Source organism: Cricetulus griseus, chromosome 2 (genome assembly GCF_003668045.3).
Source record: "Cricetulus griseus strain 17A/GY chromosome 2, alternate assembly CriGri-PICRH-1.0, whole genome shotgun sequence".
NCBI classification, from domain to species: domain Eukaryota; kingdom Metazoa; phylum Chordata; class Mammalia; order Rodentia; family Cricetidae; genus Cricetulus; species Cricetulus griseus.
Genome location: NC_048595.1, coordinates 397,964,435 through 397,981,360, shown reverse-complemented (window position 1 = coordinate 397,981,360; position 16,926 = coordinate 397,964,435). Strand labels below are relative to the sequence as shown.

The following is a 16,926-nucleotide window of genomic DNA, read 5'->3' as shown; positions in this document are numbered from 1 at the left end:
GGCACCATCCCCAGGCCCCCAACTCCCCAGCACCAAGGCCTGATGCTTAGCCCATGCTCACAATCCCCAGCAAGAAACACTGACACCAAGTGGCCTTCTAGTTTTAAGGTTACCTTGTCCACCCTCTGCCTCCAGACAGGCTTCCACAGAGATACCCCACCCGATGCCCATCTCAAAGTCCTCCCTTACCCACACTGACTCAACCTTGTCCTAAGCAGTAGAGGTTGCAGGAAGTCCTCCTCCAGTTACAGGAAGTCCTCCTCAACCTGTTTGGGCTCTATAATCCATGAGAACTTGACCTTGGTGGCCCAAAGTCACTTTCTTTGTGTGCTTCCAAGCCTCTGAGGTGACTCTGAGCTGTCCTGGCTTTCTAAGCACTCAGGTCAGAGCCAGACAGGAAGCCAGAGGAGAAAGGCAGATCTTTGTTGCTTTCTCTTGCTCCAGGGCACAGGGACACAGGTAGCAGAGGGGAAGTGTAAGGGACATTTGTAGAGGGTTTCAGAAGCTGATCTTCACGGTGGTTTCATCTGAAGAATTGTGAGCCCTCAAATATCCACTATGAGTTCAAGACCAAAATATTTCCCAAAGGCAATTAGGCTGACCACTGCTGTGCTGTGTGTAAAGGAAGTTAACAGCTTCGGAGTAGCAGCCCAACCTCCCGAGCTGCCCACTCCTCTTCTGCATGCCTATTTCCTAGAACTGCTTCAATAAAATGTCACTGAGCACCCTAGGCCTTCACTGAGTGTGCTGTGCCATACACCAAGCAGTAACCTTAGAGTTGTGAACTTTGGGAGTAGGTGATTCTACACATAACTGTGATGATCGATCCTGCCCTCTGCTCCTGAGTCCTGGGGTTCCAGGAGCTGAGCATGACTACTGACCATCATCTGTCCTGGACACAGTGGGAGGGCTGTGGCTTTGTGTCATCTACATGGCTCCAGCAAGCCCTGTCCTCATGGCTTGGCCCACTACCCATCCCCAGATCAGTCTGCCCTCTCAGGACCACCATTCTTCACACCATTTCCTGGGCCTTTGGCAGAATAAAAATATTACTCCCTACTCCGTGTCCAAACAACACCCCAGCCCACTCTACCACCTGCCTCCCAATTGTCACCCAACCTCTAATTACACACATCACTCTTAGACCCAAAGCTAAGAGAACAGCATGAAACAGCCCACTTAGATAAGAATTCCCAAGGCCCAAGACAGTTTTACATTCCAGTCTGCTGATCTGTAGGTTGCAAGTCAAGAAACACAAAGCATGCTGGATCAAGGCTTTGAACCCAGGCTTCTTCCTCTGGAGCTCTGGAGCTTGGGGAGGACAGAGAGAATGGGCTCCAATCCCAGCCTCATCACCCCCACCCCCCACTACTCTGCTCCTTACTTTGTGAGATCTTAGGTGTAAAAGGCCCTGGCTTGCAGCAAAGCTCCAATAATCAACATTGCCTCATTGTGGGCTTGTGACCTGGACACAATCTCAATAAGAGAGGGAAGGCCATTTGGCGCAGCAGAGGCTATCTGTGGAGGTGGCTAGAAAGGAGTGAAGAGGTTGAGAGGGCTTTGAGCATCTCCAGAGAGCTGCATCTGTAGCCCCATGCTGGAAAAAGGCTTGAATCCATCTGGGACATTCTCAAGGACAACCCTGTCTGCACAGACATCCCCAGGCCAGATAAGGCTGCATCACCATTGGGGGAGCAGGGATGTTCTGGTGTCAGGGCAGATGCCACACTGCCCTGCTTGGGCACAGAGGGTAAGATACCTTTTCTTCCCCTATCTTCATGCTCGGGTCTCTCCTCCTGAGTCCCCTGCGGCCTGTGTGGATGAATAGTGCGGGGCCAGTGTCTGTGCCTGAAGGATTCTGTAACACAGATGTGCAGGAGCAAGGGGGTTACCAGTCCTGAGCAGGGGCAGTATGTGGCCTGATGGGGAATGTACTGTGTATGTTTATCTTATTGATTATTGGATAAAATACTGTTTGGCCAATGAAACAGCAAGTTAGGACTATGAGTCAAAGAGGATTCTGGGAAATGTAGTAGAGAAGTGGTGATCTAGGCAGGAAGTGACATAGCAAGGAGACTCATTTAAAGAAGGAGAAACAGAAAGAGTCCCTCTTTTCCCCTCTGCTCCTGCTCCAGCGGCACAATGTGATCCACCGGCAAGGAGGGACGCCAATAAGGCGTCCTATAAGATAAGTCTTATAAAATATATAGGTTTATGATAGTTAAGACTGAGCTAACAGATGAGAATCCTAGTCATTGGCCAAGCAGCATTGTACCTAATACAAGTTCTGTGTATTCATTTGGGCCCTAACTCAGACGGGCGGCTGGCGTAAAGCTCACACGTGGCGGTGTGAGCTCAGGCCGCTTTTGTTGGAAAGATTTATCGTAACAGTGGCCAGTCACAGGGAGCTTATTCCTCCATGGGTATATCTAGGGGTGTCTGGGAGCCCACAGAGTAGTGGGGAATCTAGATAAAATGCTGTGGCAGATGTCTTCAGAGCATCAGGCTTGCTCCATCTCAGGGAAGTCCCCTTCTATGAACAACCCCAAGTCCCACTCTTCTTTACCTGGAGGCTGAGCCACTGAATACAGCATCCATAAGTGCCTGGTTGGCCCCTTTCATTATCTCCATAAACAAGGAAGAAGGACAAATGGGATTTTTATGGGACACCCCCCCCCAGCATTGACCACTGGATCCTTCTTGCTCTTTGCTTACCCTAATTATGCACCGTGATCCTAGCAGCTGCCAATATCCCAAGCTCATAAACCTGATTTAGTAGTGATTAGGGGTTTGAACCAGTTCAGTCCCCCTGCCCCCGCTGGATAAAAGGGGAAAAGCTGAGCCACTGGTCAGTCCCACCACTGTTCTCCTCTCCAGGAATCTATCTCTGCCACTCAAGCCATGTCATGCCGAAACTTCCAGCTGAGCTCCAGATGTGGCAGCAGGAGTTTCAGCTCATGTTCAGCCGTTGTGCCCCGAATGGTCACCCACTATGAAGTGAGCAAGGGGCCCTGCCGGCCTGGGGGTGCCGGGGGCCTCCGAGCTCTGGGATGCCTTGGCTCTCGGAGCCTGTGCAATGTGGGCTTCGGGAGGCCCCGTGTAGCCTCCAGATGTGGCATGCCGGGCTTTGGGTACCGAGCGGGAGCCGCCTGTGGACCTCCCGCCTGCATCACGCCTGTCACCATCAATGAGAGCCTGCTGGTCCCCCTGGAGCTGGAGATCGACCCAACAGTGCAGAGGGTGAAGAGGGACGAGAAGGAGCAGATCAAGTGCCTCAATAACCGATTCGCATCCTTCATCAACAAGGTAGGGGCAGCAAGGGTGGGATGGGCTGGGCTTCTGGGGAGCATGTCCTGGATCTGTGCATCCTGGGGGGCAGAAAAAGGCCATTTGTCTATGTGTCTTTGAGCATTCCATGACTACTTGTCATTAGAAATCCTGCTTCCCAGTCCAGACTAGCTCCAAACTGAAGCACCCCTCCCACCTCTGTCTCCGAGTACTTGAGATTACAGGCATGCATAACCACCTCCAATCCAAGCTCCCCCCCAACACACACTCCCACCCCTCACCCCACCCTGGCCACTTAAGAATATAAGCTTTCTCAGATAACATCTGACAAATTATCAAGGTTGTCAGAGAGTGGACTGTCAGAGGGACTTCCGAGGTCATATGAAAGGGACGACGAAAGACTCAGTAGCAAATGGCCTTCCACATGAGGAATAAAACTGTCTCCTGTGTGCCTAGGCTGTGCAGGACTAGGCCTGAAGGCAGAGATAAACACCCTGAACCTCAAGTTTCCCATCTATTTAGGACTGACTAAGGCAAGGCAAAAGTGGAGCAAAGCTCAAGGCACAAGGCGGCTGTGACCCAAGTCCTGCATTTTGCAGGCCCCAAATCAAAGCTTTGAAAAGCTACAAGGCAGAGTGACATGCTAAGAAGCACTGAGCTGGCCTGTCATCCCCCAGGCCACCTGAATTTGTCCCCATACCCTAGGGAGTCAGGATCCATGCCAAGGGCCAGGCTGTTGTTTCTGGAGACCCCAGAGATTAGGGCAAGCATGCCTAAGTGAAGCCAGAAGCCCTAGGTCCTGGCAGGGCCACTCCTCTTACCCTATGTAGGCCATTCACAGCTCAGCCTCAGGGAATTTGCTGCCTGGCTGGGAAATAGACAGATGATACAGTGGGAGACTCAAAAGAAAAAGTGCGTCTGATGCCAAGCATGGTAGTACATGCCTGCAACTGCACTTGGGAGGTAAAGGCAAGAGGATCAGAGTTCAAGGCCAGCCTCAGCTTCTATAGCAACTATAAGGCAACCTGAACTACACGAGACCTTGGATCAATCACTACCCCTACCCCCATCAAGAAAACACAGGCCAGTGATGGATCAAAGGATAAAGTCGATTGTTCCAAGCCTAAAAACCTGAGCTAGATCCCCAGAAGTCACATGTTGGAAGGATAACTGACTCCCACAAGTTGTCCTCTGACACACACACACACACACACACACACACACACACACACACACACACACACAAATGAGTGAAAGGAGCTGGTCCATTAACCCTGTTTTACTCTTAAAGCCTGTTAAGTTCTGATTCTAAACATCCCATGGAGAGTTCGAGGCTGCCAGCCTCCTGCTGGTGTGACACTTGATCCAGAGTAGAGCGGCAGTCCTTCTGCAGCTATCTTAAGAAACCTGGTATGGGAAAACCCATAACAGAACTGCAGACTATGCTCTGTGTGCTTATGACTGGCTGGTGACCAGATCAGTTCTCTTGGCTGCTTCCAATCTTGATTCAAATGTATAAAAATGAAAGAGGTGGCCCACAGTTGCCTGGGACTCAAGCTTCTTTCAGATGTAGCAGAGACAGACAGAGTCAGCAGTGCTGGGTCACAACCCTTGACCTGGGCTGAGACATTTATGTGTGGGTGTGCTTATGGCAAGGAGAGGCTCCCAGAGGTGAAGGTATGGTCCAGGTCATGGGGCTACCAAGCGGCCAGCCAAAGAGCTGCATGTGCCCAGGCCTTTGGGACAGTACTCTTTCCACACCAACATGGACCACTGCGGGGAAGGTGAGAGTCCTCTAAGGTCCCTAAGGTAAAGGAGACACAAAGCTGCACCCCTCTAGGTGTCAGCCTCTGCAGAGACCTGGCAATTACAAAGCATGGCCTCCCAGTCTCTTCTGCATGGTGACACCCATTCTCGGGCAGGTACGCTTTCTGGAGCAGAAGAACAAGCTGCTAGAAACCAAGTGGAACTTTATGCAGCAGCAGAGGAGTTGCCAGAGCAACATGGAACCCCTTTTCGAGGGCTACATCTGTGCCCTGCGGCGACAGCTGGACTGTGTGTCTGGGGACCACGGGAGACTGGAGGCTGAGCTCTGCAGCCTCCAGGATGCACTGGAGGGCTACAAGAAAAAGTAAGTGGCCTCTGCCTTCCCCATACAAAGGGACTAGAGAAGAAGCAACCTAGACCTCAGTTACCGCATCTACAAAACAGAGAACTTGATGGCAAAACTATTAAGTAGCACAGAGTATCTGTATTATTATTGGCAGCAGACGCCCTGAGATGTGTGTCTGTTCCATCTCCCTTCATACCACCCAGCTTGAATTGGCGCCACCTGCCACTTATGGAGCCTCAAGTCTCTGCTCCAGTTGCATTCCTATTTGGCATTCCATTCACCAATCCCTCTGCACACTGAGAACTAGCCATCCCCGGGGCTCTTTCCTCTGGGATTTTGTGGCTTCTCTACCTCCCATTTGATGAGCCTTCTCTCAGGATTCACACACACACACTCCCATCCAGCCATCCGAAGTTCATATTTTCTCTCCTCTGATATCTGGCTTCCCTGTCCTCCCCTGTGGACTGTGGGTTTCTGTTGTTAGTACCATCCCACTCACTCTTCACAGGACAGGCTCTGAGCCTGCCCTTCAGTGTGGAGTACGTGGCTGGTGTTAATGAATAGGCTGGCAGGCAAGAAGATCCCCAGCTTGCAGGAGGACCAGAGAACTTGTCACCTGGAAGGTTATGGGTGGGTTTGCTCAGAGCCTTGAGAGAATATATGGGGCTTGGGATGGGAGAACATGTTTCCATTGAGGAGAAATGGTACAAGAAGATTGGACATGGAGTGGAGCCATGACTGTTAAGTGTCAACTATGGGTCTTCTTGGTGACTGGCACTGTGCTAAGAATTAATGCCCCACCCCTATCCCACAGCACCAAAATCCTTTAAACACCTGTGAATAGGTGTCATGAAGAACAGTAGAAGATAGAAGGGACAGGGGACAAGAGTGTAGGATATACTTGGAGGAGGTACCATTAGACCATGACCTTGACAGATAAGTTTTCTTCCACTATACTTCTTCTTCTAAAAGAGACCCAAAGCCTAGTATAATGGTACATATCTTATAATGCCAGCATTCAGGAGGCTGAGGCAGGAAAAGGGTTACAGAGTGAGATAGTCTCAAAAAAATCTTTTTAATTAATTAAAGTAGAAGCCAGAGTGACTTCAAAAAATGAAGGGGAGGGGAGCGGGTGACAGGCAGGCAGGTTGTGGGAGTGGGCAGAAGCCAGGCATAGAGGAGCAATGCCTTCCTTGAGAAGTACATAACCAGGCAAGCTTAGACTGGTTTGCCGCTCAAAATGAGATTTTGGAGTTTTAAATATGAGGTCCTTCTAGCACACCAACCCGTGGCAAACTCTTACACAACAGTTGTCCTAGCCAGTGCTTTGTCATGAGACATCACAGGTATCACTAACTCACAAGAGCCCTTTGAGGCAGGCCTGGGTTGCCCCTGTTCTCCTGGAGATACCCTGTGAATAATGAGGCCCACAGAAGCCATCACCTGCCCTGTTTGGTTATGTCTAGTGTGAGACAGAATGGAGTAGCTCCAGAGCTCCTTGTTAAGGCTATACAGAGCTCGCTGGAACAAAGAGAGATGGGCATCAGAGCACAGGGACATTTCCATGGATTGGTACTGTCCATTAAACAGTCATTCTAGCCATACCAAACCCCGACTCCCATTCTCTTTGCCTTGGGTATAGTGTGTGGGATGAGGAGCCCCCAGGGAGTGGGAGGGGTGCACCTAGGCTGTTTCTGTGCTCTAGTAAGTAGGTAATTGCTACCTCTACCACTGGGCTTCAGGTGGGGGCCAGACTTACCCTGCAGGCAAGGAAGAGGCACGGGGTCAGCTGGGAATCTCCCTAGAACAATAGCCACTTCAGAACAGCTTGGGAAAGATGACATGCCAGCGACATGACCTTTCTCCCATTTCCAGAGGAAATGGTTAGATGAGGAAGCTTCCTCCACAGCAAGAGAATGAAGTAGCCTTGAGAATCCCAGGCAGTGGGAAAGGGTAGAGTGACTGGTAACTATGAGAAGATATTCTGGTGACAGGAGCTATAAGGGTCTAGAGGGAAGGCTGAAACATGGGCCGACAGACACCGCCAGAGCCCCCACCCCCTAAGGGGCTTCTTCCAAACTCTATACCTTAACCAAAGCAATGTTCCACCTTCCTATAGGTATGAAGAGGAACTATCCCTGCGCCCCTGTGCTGAGAATGAGTTTGTCACCTTGAAGAAGGTGAGGTGGTACGCAGTGAAGCAAAGGTCATGGATACCAGCCTAGACTGGCACCCAATCCCTCTACCACAAATAAGTCTCCTTGATCTCTTGTGTTGGCCCTGTTGACCCTGGGAAGGAAGAAAGCCTTACACTCATTCAGCTCAACCCTGCATAGAAACAGGGATTGGCCTGGTCACCACACATCCTCCCCAGTTCACACGGTCAGGGCTGGGGATGGCAGCCAATCCACCTGCCCAAGCAACTGTCCGCCCACGTGGCTAATGACGAGTCAGAAACAAGACAAACTCTGATCCAAACCCAGCAGACAACTGCCCAGTTCCTCAACTGGGAACTCAACGGCTCCAGATGCCTCTGCACAGGAGCCCTGGGGAGCCTCTAGCCCTGCTCCTGCTGCATCCTTCCCAAGCCCACTTCCCAAATCAGATCCTCTCCTGATCTCTTGTGTTGGCTCTGTTGACCCTCGGAAGGAAGAAAGCAAGCCTGATACCCCATTCAGCCCTACACTGCATAGAAACAGGGATTGACCTGGTCTACACATATCCTCCCAGGGGATCAGGCCCAGGCCTTTCCCCCTTCCTACCTTGGCCCCATCTCCCTTTGCCTCCATCTGGGCTTGGAGAAGAGCCCTGAGACCATGGCTGCCCTTGCCATCAGCTTGCCTAGGGACTGTCTGGCTGGTGATGAACATGGCTATGCACACATTGATCCAGGTCACGGCTTTGTCACTGTGTTACAGGATGTGGACACAGCCTTCCTAGTAAAGGCTGACCTGGAAACCAACTTGGAGGCTCTGGAACACGAGATTGAGTTCCTGAAAGCCCTGTTTGAGGAGGTACTCTCTGTTTCTTAGTCTTCTGGGTGACCTAACAGGCCAGTTACAGAGGGACGGGGTAGGCAGGGACACCAAGGCAAGTACTAAAAGTATGTCTCATGCATTCAGGGACCAAGACTCCCCAAAATCATATTATTTAGATCGGTGGTTGTCGGCTCTCCCCTAGAGTAATTCTGGGTCACCACAGGGACAAGGCAAGCAGCACACTGGGGACTGTGGTCCAGGAAGAGCAGGAACAGGTCTCAGGAGGCCGGAGAAGGCTCCTCTCATGGCTGGAACCTCAGTGTTCACTTGTGCCTGGCCTCCTCAGGAGATCAGCCTGCTGCAGTCCCAGATCTCTGAGACCTCAGTCATTGTGAAGATGGACAACAGCAGGGAGCTGAATGTGGACGGCATCATAGCTGAGATCAAGGCCCAGTACGACGACATTGCCAGTCGCAGCAAAGCAGAAGCAGAGGCCTGGTACCAGAGCCGGGTGAGGCTGGGATACAGAGGGGCAGGAATGGGGCTGGGGCACGGGGACATCAGAGCAGAGGAGGGAACAAAAGTAGGGAGCGAGGAGAAGCAGAAGAGGGTCCCAGTGCTCTGTACCCCAAGAATAGCTAAAGACTTAACAAGTCTGGGCCACTCCACAGCACCAAGGAACCCCATAAACCCAAGCTCTATTTCTGCCAGGTCAGGTCTCTACAGAGCAGAGGGATGCCACAGACAGGCCAGCCCTGTCACCAGGGTCCCCAGCTCTGTTTACCCATAGACTCACAAGTGACCCTCTAAGCAGCATGCAATCAGTGTAATTGGTGTTGATGGCAAAGAGGGTTCTAAGCTTCACAGTGTAGGCGGAGGCCGCTGGCCTGGGTGTTACTGGTGGTGGAGCAGAAATGGTGATTAAGGGTGTCCCAGACTTAGTAATTAGGGGCTTGCTGGGAGGGCAAGGAGAGCTCTTGGGTAGCTGGATTTAACAATCCTGTCATCTCACCCTCAATGCATTGTCTGTAATGCGGTGTGTGTGTTCACGTACTGTCTCCCATGTTCAGTGACTGCTCATTGAGCATTTCTCTCATGCCGAGCACAGGGCACCAACCTGCGGCTGCAACAGGGACTGGGATAGCCATCAGGCCTGTCTTTCTGTCATTTTCCTTAAATACAGTAGTGGGGGAAAGAGGAGGTGACACCAGACTGTCCCTGTCTAAGGTCCTGTTGGGAAAGACATGGGTTCAGCCACACCCAGCTCCATGGGAACACTCAGCCGTTTGTAAGGACAAGAAGCAGGTTTCCACAGCTGATGAGGGGGGCATCTAGAAAAGAAGGAGCATGGGCATTTGACATGTTCTCAAAGGACATGTGATGCCCATAAGCAGAGACCAGGGAAAGGGTGGCTAACTTAAAAAAAAATTGTTTTTCACTTTGAATCTGATTTCTGGGATTTTTGTTTGTTTGTTGTTAGCCAAAGCAAGATAGCACATTTTTTGATTGGTTAGCCCCAGACTGAACATACAATTCTTCTAATGTCCAGAGGGACATGGAAAATGGAAAAAGCCCTCAGGAGAACTCAGGCTCTGGGGCAGAGAAAAAGGGACCAGATGCAAAAGAAGGGAGCTGGGAGCTTAGGGGACAGAGACCCAGGGCTACATGACATAGGAATAAGGAGCAGCCACACAAGGCCCCTGACGTTGGTGAGAGCCAGAAAAGGAATGGAAAGCAGGATGAGTGTGAGCATGGAGCAACTAAACTAGGAAGCCCTGGGGAAGAAGCTGGGGGCAGTGAGGAAGGGGCAAGAGATGCCATGATGAGGGCCTGGGGTCTCACCCTCTTTCCTGGCAGTATGAGGAGATGAGGTTGACAGCTGGGAACCACTGTGACAACCTACGCAACCGCAAGAACGAGATCCTGGAAATGAACAAGCTGATCCAGCGACTGCAGCAAGACATTGAAACAGTCAAAGGCCAGGTGAACCTACCCCCTGAGAGGCGGGAGAACCATCCAGAGGTCCTGCTGGGCCATGCAGGGCAGGACAAACCTTGTTGGTCATCAGGGTTGAAGAGAGACAAGCTCAGGCCACCTTGTTTCACAAGAAACAAGCCCTTCTCTATAAGCTGCCTACCAACAACATGGGCAGCCCCACAAATTCAGGTGGCCTGCTGTGAAAGAAGTAGCATGGCAGTAGACTTCAAACCCAGGCTCTAACCCTGGGATCCTAACCTTAAATGTGACTAAGTTGTTCATAAAATTAGACCTACTCAATTCTCCTAGTCTAGTGAAAAACAGCCAGGCACTAATATCTATTAGCCACAAGCCCACCCCTACCCACCCCTAGCTGCAGTTACTAAACACATCCAAGTAGAAAATCTCAGCTCTCCCCAGAAGGAGAGCCCTCTTCCCAGCATGAGCCAGGTGTACAATCTTAGGGCCTGCAGGAACAGCCATGTGTTCCTCTGCTGATCTAGGCCTAGTGACACCTTCCTGTGCCCTCTCCCCAGCGCTGCAAACTCGAGGGGGCCATTGCCCAGGCAGAGCAGCAGGGTGAGGCAGCTCTCAGTGATGCCAAGTGCAAGCTGGCAGGACTGGAGGAGGCCCTACAGAAGGCCAAGCAGGACATGGCCTGCCTGCTCAAGGAGTACCAGGAAGTGATGAACTCCAAATTGGGGCTGGACATCGAGATCGCCACCTACAGGCGCCTGCTGGAGGGCGAGGAGCACAGGTGAGCTGAATGAAGCATGGGAAACAGGGTGGCTGTCATCCTGCCTCCCCAGTTGCCATCCCACTATCCAGGGAAACAAAACTGGATCTGCCATCTCACTTCCTCAACATAGTGAGGGACTCTCTTCAAGGAGCATGCCTGATTTCTTTTCCCTTCGTTGTCCAGGTTGTGTGAAGGCATCGGGCCTGTGAATATCTGTAAGTAGCTGAGTCGTACATCGCGAACTCTGGGTCTTAGTATTTGATTAAGTGAGGTAGAAGCCCATCACATCCCACCCAGCCCTCTGGAGCCTCTCACGCCCCAATGGGAAGAGCTTGCCTGCCGAGTATCCTGGGCAGGTGGAGAAAAATCCAGCAGGACTGTCCAGGGGCCCCACCCAGGTCACCACCTACACAAAGAGGATACTTTGCTAGAGGGTTAGCAGCAGAGTCAGGAGAGAGGTACAAGGGGTGAGGAGAGTCTGAGGGGAATCAGGCATCAGGCCTGACTTCAAAGGCTCCAGGAAAGAGGGGGTGAATATATGGGGAGCATCTAAGCACCAGGTGTGATTGGATAGGGGAGACAGGGAAGTCAGCTGCTGAAATGGCTGTCCTTGGAGGCAGGCAGCAGTGCTGGGAAGTTCAGAGTTCCAACTGGCATGGTTCAGGGTGGAGGCCTGAGCACGTCTTCCTCTCCCCACAGCGGTCAGCAGCTCCAAGGGTGCTGTTCTCTACGAGCCGTGTGTGGTAGGCACACCCATGCTGAGAACCGAATACTGCATGGGGACCACGGGTGTCCTCAGGAACAGCGGGGGCTGCAGCGTGGTGGGCACCGGTGAACTCTACATCCCCTGTGAGCCGCAAGGGCTCATGGGCTGTGGAAGTGGGAGGAGCTCCAGCATGAAGATGGGGGCAGGTAGCAACTCATGCAGTCGTTAGTGTTAACACTACCTCAGAATCTGGAAACCCTGGATTTCACATCTCCACAGGGCTCAAGACTAGACTATCCCCAAATTCTCCCTTCCCACACCAACTTCACATTGACCTAGGATACTCCTGAGAGCTGAGCTACTCTCACCCGAACTCTAATCTTCAAAGCCACCCTTCATGTGTCTGGATGCAGACCCCAAGCTGGACCCAGAGTGGGTGGGCTACAGGCTGCATTGCTCCTGTCACCTGGAGTAGCAATGGTCAACTCTAGTACAGTCAAGAGAAGGGCAATCAACAGTCTAACCACTTCTCTCCCAGGCGAGACTGCCAGTTGGGCACAGCACAGTTCTACTTTGTAGAAGGCTCCATGACACTTTCCTCACACAGCCATCCCTACCTTGTCCATCCCCTACCCAGACCTTCCTATCTCCCTTCCCTCTGGCTCTCAAAGACCTAAGAAAATTGAACTTACAGCACCCACCTGAAGCATGCGCTATTATAAAAAAATCAAAAGGAGATTCCCTAAATCCCATCCTGAATTCCAAAACCAAAGTCCAGAATTAGAGCCCCTGAGTCACTGGGCATTGCTGGTGGCTTCCTAGTACTGTACTGAGGCTCAAGAATGATCTTTGGGTAGCATGCTGGACTCAAATTGAAAATTATGTATAGCTCTCATTGGCAGCTGATGGAGAGACATGCTCAAAACAAAGGTGACAGCCTGTGGCATAGCCGCTGCTCAGACAGTGAAGAGCTGGTTTTCATTAGTGTACCTGAGCCCCAGCCCTGTCCCCCTCTGTACATAGTCACTGCTTCCTGTTCCCTCTCATTTAGTCCCTCTAGCTTTGGGCCTTGGGTCAAATAGGAACATGGTTCACCCATACAGTGGAGTGTGGCTGCCCTGATCATTAGTGACTTGTTTAGGGTCTAAGGGAGAAAGGAGGTGCTAGGGTGACCTACAAAGTCTGCCCACCTTTGAGGAACCTCTGAACTGTTTCCAATAAACTGACTCTGCTCACATTAGGAATCAAAATGTCTCACCCTGCTCTGTGTATGGTTATGATAAGTAAGGCAAAGGGAACTCATTAGCAGCCTTCAAGGACTGCAGTTTAGGGATAGAAATGAAGGAGTTACATTCATGAGAAAACCCTGTATACATAATATGCAATTGGACCATGGAATATATATGGTGCCATACAATTCATACCTAAAACCTGTACATCACACATTTGCAAGAGCCTCTCCATGTTATGAGCAATGCATGCATTGCACACAGGCCTCCCCATTCCATGGACCCTCCCCACAATCTAGAGGAGACCCCCATCATGTCAATACTCAGCATCTCGCAAGCCCTTGGTTCTTTTCCCTCTGCACCATTTCCATGACCTTGGTGGCCCCCTCCTGGGGAAAGCATTGGAAATGAGTAACAGCTGGACTCAGGGAAGATCAGCTCACTTCCCCAACCTCTCCTCATTTAGAAAGGCCCAGGACTTGGAGAACAGACTGTACCCTAGCAGTTCCACACACCATGAGGCACTAGTACCCTTTCCTGCTGGCCATGTTGATCCCAGAGTTCACCCCAAGAGCTTTCTGTTCCTGCTGGAGTCAGAGTAAGCCTCCTCCTTCCCACAGCCATGCACAGAGCTAGAGGGCCATGTGACTGAGATGATGAAGAGGCCCTGTCCATCCCAAGAACTCTGGGCCAAACTATGGAGCCCTAAATAATGCTCAAGACAAGTCAATGACTGTGCTGAGAGCCAGGTAGAGAGGCTTACAGGGACAGCAGGACCATATGTGATGGGAAGCCAAGAGTTGCAGACTCTGGGCAGCATGTCTAGAAGAAGCCACTCATTTGCTTTTCGTTCAGGTAATAGATTTTTGCTTTTGCTTTTGTTTTTGGAGACAGGGTCTCCCTATGTGGTCCTGGATGTCCTGGAACTTGCTATATAAGCCAGGCTGTCCTCAAACTCAGAGAGGTTCTCCTGCCTCTGCCTCCTGAGTGCTGGCATTAAAGGTGTGTGCCACCACACCCAGCCAACAACAGACGTTAAGCACCTGCCTGAGTCAGGCTACCAGGTGCTGACAGTGCAGAGGTGAAGGGGACAGCCCTCTCTATTAGTACCAATACTAAGGGCTGGTCACAAGATGCTAAATGAGGCAACCACAGCAGGAAACCGGGTGTTGGTTTCTGAAAATATTACAAATAGAGTTACCTAGTCAAGTCTACTCCTAGGTACATACTCAAAAGAAGTGAATGCCTGTGCCCCCACACACACACACAAATGCCACACACACACACACACACACACACACACACACACACACACACACTGCTACAATGTTCATAAAAACCAACATTTGGAAACTACTCAAACATCTACCCACAAATAAGCAAAAATGCATCAACAATATGATACACCCAAACAGTGTAATATTACTTTATTCTTGAAAGGGAAAGGGGTACTAATGCATGCTACAACATGGGCAGATCATGACACATGCAAACAGAAAGAAGCTGGTCACAAAAGGCCGATAGTTATGTGACTTGACTCCTTTGAAGGCAATGAAATAGAGAAATCCATGGAGATAAAAGGTGAAGGGCAGTTGCTCAGGACCAGCCATAGAGGAGACTAGGAACTGGGGAAACAGCTAACAGGTTCTTTCTGATGTGGTGGAAGTGTTCCATAATAGTAACGACAGCTGCAAAATCCGTGAATAGATAGAAACTTTACCCAGTCCTCATAAATGAGCATGTGCGTGGTGCTGTGCATTGACCTCTGGTGCTCTCCAGGGCAGCTTTGTGGGACACAGACCTGGAGCACTGATTGATTATACCTGCGGTGGCTGAGCTGGGATGGTGGGGACATGAGAGACAGAACTGAGGGTCTCACTTTAGTCAACATTACCCAAAGCTCTTTGGGAAGAGGAGCAAGGGGCAGGCAAGCCCAACCCTCAAAGGTCTGCAGGATTGTGAGGGGAGAGAAGCCCCTAGTGGGAGGCTCAGAAGCTGGGATTTGGGGTTCTCCCTTCACATACTGACAGAGCGCCTCCATCTCTGCCCCAGTCCTTGCCTGCCAAGCACTCTGCTGACTTAGTAAGCCAGGACTCTGGAAACAGGAATGCTCTCGCCTGGAGTCAGCAACCAGCCCTTTGAGACTTTGGTTCCAGGTCAATGGGGCTCCTAAGAGTGTTTGCTGGGAGACTGAGGTCCCCAGCAAGTATGACCCACACTAGCTGTGGACACCCCCGGCTCAGGCCTGGTGGCATCTCGGTGGCTCAGCATACCTTCTCCAGAATCCAGCAATTCCACACTTCATGTTGTCTTACAGTAACCCGTTCTCCCTTCCAGTGTATGGGAGGTGACTCAAGGCAGGTAACAAGTGCCTCCTGGTGGTGACCTAACAGTTCTTCCACTCTACTAGGAAACACCTCCTGTCTGTGCAGCCCTACTGGGTGCTGGGAAAGAAGAGGAAATGCCAGTCCTGCTAGGTGGCAGGAATCTCTAATCCTAGTTCCTTATTGAAAGCCCCAGTAAAGACAGGTGGGGGGCAATCTGCAGAGCTGTGTGGAGGGTGGGAGGACCGGGAAGTGAGCTCTACATTCCTGTGCCTGCCTTCCTGAGTGTCTCACAAGCCTGTGTCCCTCTCCCCGCCCTGGCTGTCAAGTGCTTCCTGCTCCATGATCCTGTTCCCAAAATCCTCTACTTCCTGCCTCAGTGGCCCTTCCTCGTACCATCACCTCCCTAGCCCCAGGCTCACTCACTGCTGCCTCTCTTCAGCTAGGGTTACCAGAGATTCAGAAGGAAAAAGAGGAACTTTCTTTGATTGGGACAATGGCTTCAAAAATGGCACTGTGACTCTGGAGGTTTACAAAGTCAAGACCTGCATGGAGTACAAACAGTTCTAGGCCAGCCTGGGTAACTTAGTATGGAATGGGGAGTGGGAATATAGCTCAGTGGTAGAGCACTTGCCTAACATGCACAAGGCCTTATGCTCGACCCCCAGTACAACAGGGAGAGGAGAGGAGAGGAGAGGAGAGGAGGAGAGGAGAGGAGAGGAGAGGAGAGGAGAGGAGAGGAGAGGAGAGGAGAGGAGAGAAGGACTCCGAGCAGAGGAAGGGACTCTGGGTCACCAGGACTGACAGGTGTCATGCCAGCATCACTGCTGTCAGAACACACTGAAAACAGTGCAGCTGTGTGGAAGCCGTCTGAGTGCCACACCTGCCAGGGACAACATTTTCACTCTGGGCAGGTTATATTGAGTAGGCAAGGAAATTGAACACAACCTGAAAAACGTATCCCTCTGGTGGGTAGGGGAATAAAAGAGGGACACTTTATCTCCTGTAGGGAGACCTTCAGGCCCTCTGTCTGGGAGGGCACAGACAAGAAGGTGCTGGACAATGGACTTCCACCTCCAAACCACCCAGCCACTTTCGGGGGAGAAGGAACCTTCAGAACTTGCTTTCCAGGCAGGAGCAGGTCTCAACATGAGAACCTCCTGGCCAGAGCCTGATGGTAGCACAAACTCATGCCCAGGCGAAAAGGAAGCACTTTGAAAAAGGTGGAGTTCAGTAAAGCCTCCTCAGCACCTGGGCTTTCCCCTGCTGCCCTTCCCACACACACCCACAGACCCAGTCAGGCCTACCCAGGGTTCCTGGACCTTGCTTGGCTAGCTAGGAGGGGGTTCCCCTCTCCTCCCATGCCACAGATAGTATCATGATGACCCAGCAATCCAGACTCAGTCACACCACTGAGGAGAGGCAGGTCTCTGGGATTACACCCAGGCTTCCTGACAAAAGAAACTGTCGCAGCAGCAAAAACTCCTCCTCCTGCTGCCTCCACCCACCACCCCCTGAGAACACTGCTCAGGTGCATCATCTGGCGAAATAATGTCTCAGAGCTATAAAGTG

General features: G+C 51.3%; 1 protein-coding gene across 1 annotated transcript; it reads left to right on the top strand.

Moving 5' to 3' along the window:
- The first annotated feature begins 2,901 nt into the window (after positions 1–2,901).
- Positions 2,902–12,030, top strand: Krt82 (keratin 82). The gene is made up of 9 exons (XM_027396031.2): positions 2,902–3,306; positions 5,211–5,419; positions 7,521–7,581; positions 8,320–8,415; positions 8,726–8,890; positions 10,237–10,362; positions 10,893–11,113; positions 11,279–11,310; positions 11,795–12,030. Exons 1-9 carry the CDS (start codon positions 2,902–2,904, stop codon positions 12,028–12,030), a joined length of 1,551 nt encoding a protein of 516 aa, XP_027251832.1.
- Positions 12,031–16,926: the final 4,896 nt, after the last annotated feature.

What these genes read in the sequence shown, in the direction of transcription:
- Krt82 (XM_027396031.2), top strand. Translation starts at nt 2,902, where the DNA reads ATGTCATGCCGAAACTTCCAGCTGAGCTCCAGATGTGGCAGCAGGAGT. An exon ending in CTGGAGGGCGAGGAGCACAG is followed by an intron (nt 11,114 to 11,278) that starts GTGAGCTGAATG and finishes TTCGTTGTCCAG; the next exon opens with GTTGTGTGAAGGCATCGGGC. An exon ending in CATCGGGCCTGTGAATATCT is followed by an intron (nt 11,311 to 11,794) that starts GTAAGTAGCTGA and finishes CTCTCCCCACAG; the next exon opens with CGGTCAGCAGCTCCAAGGGT.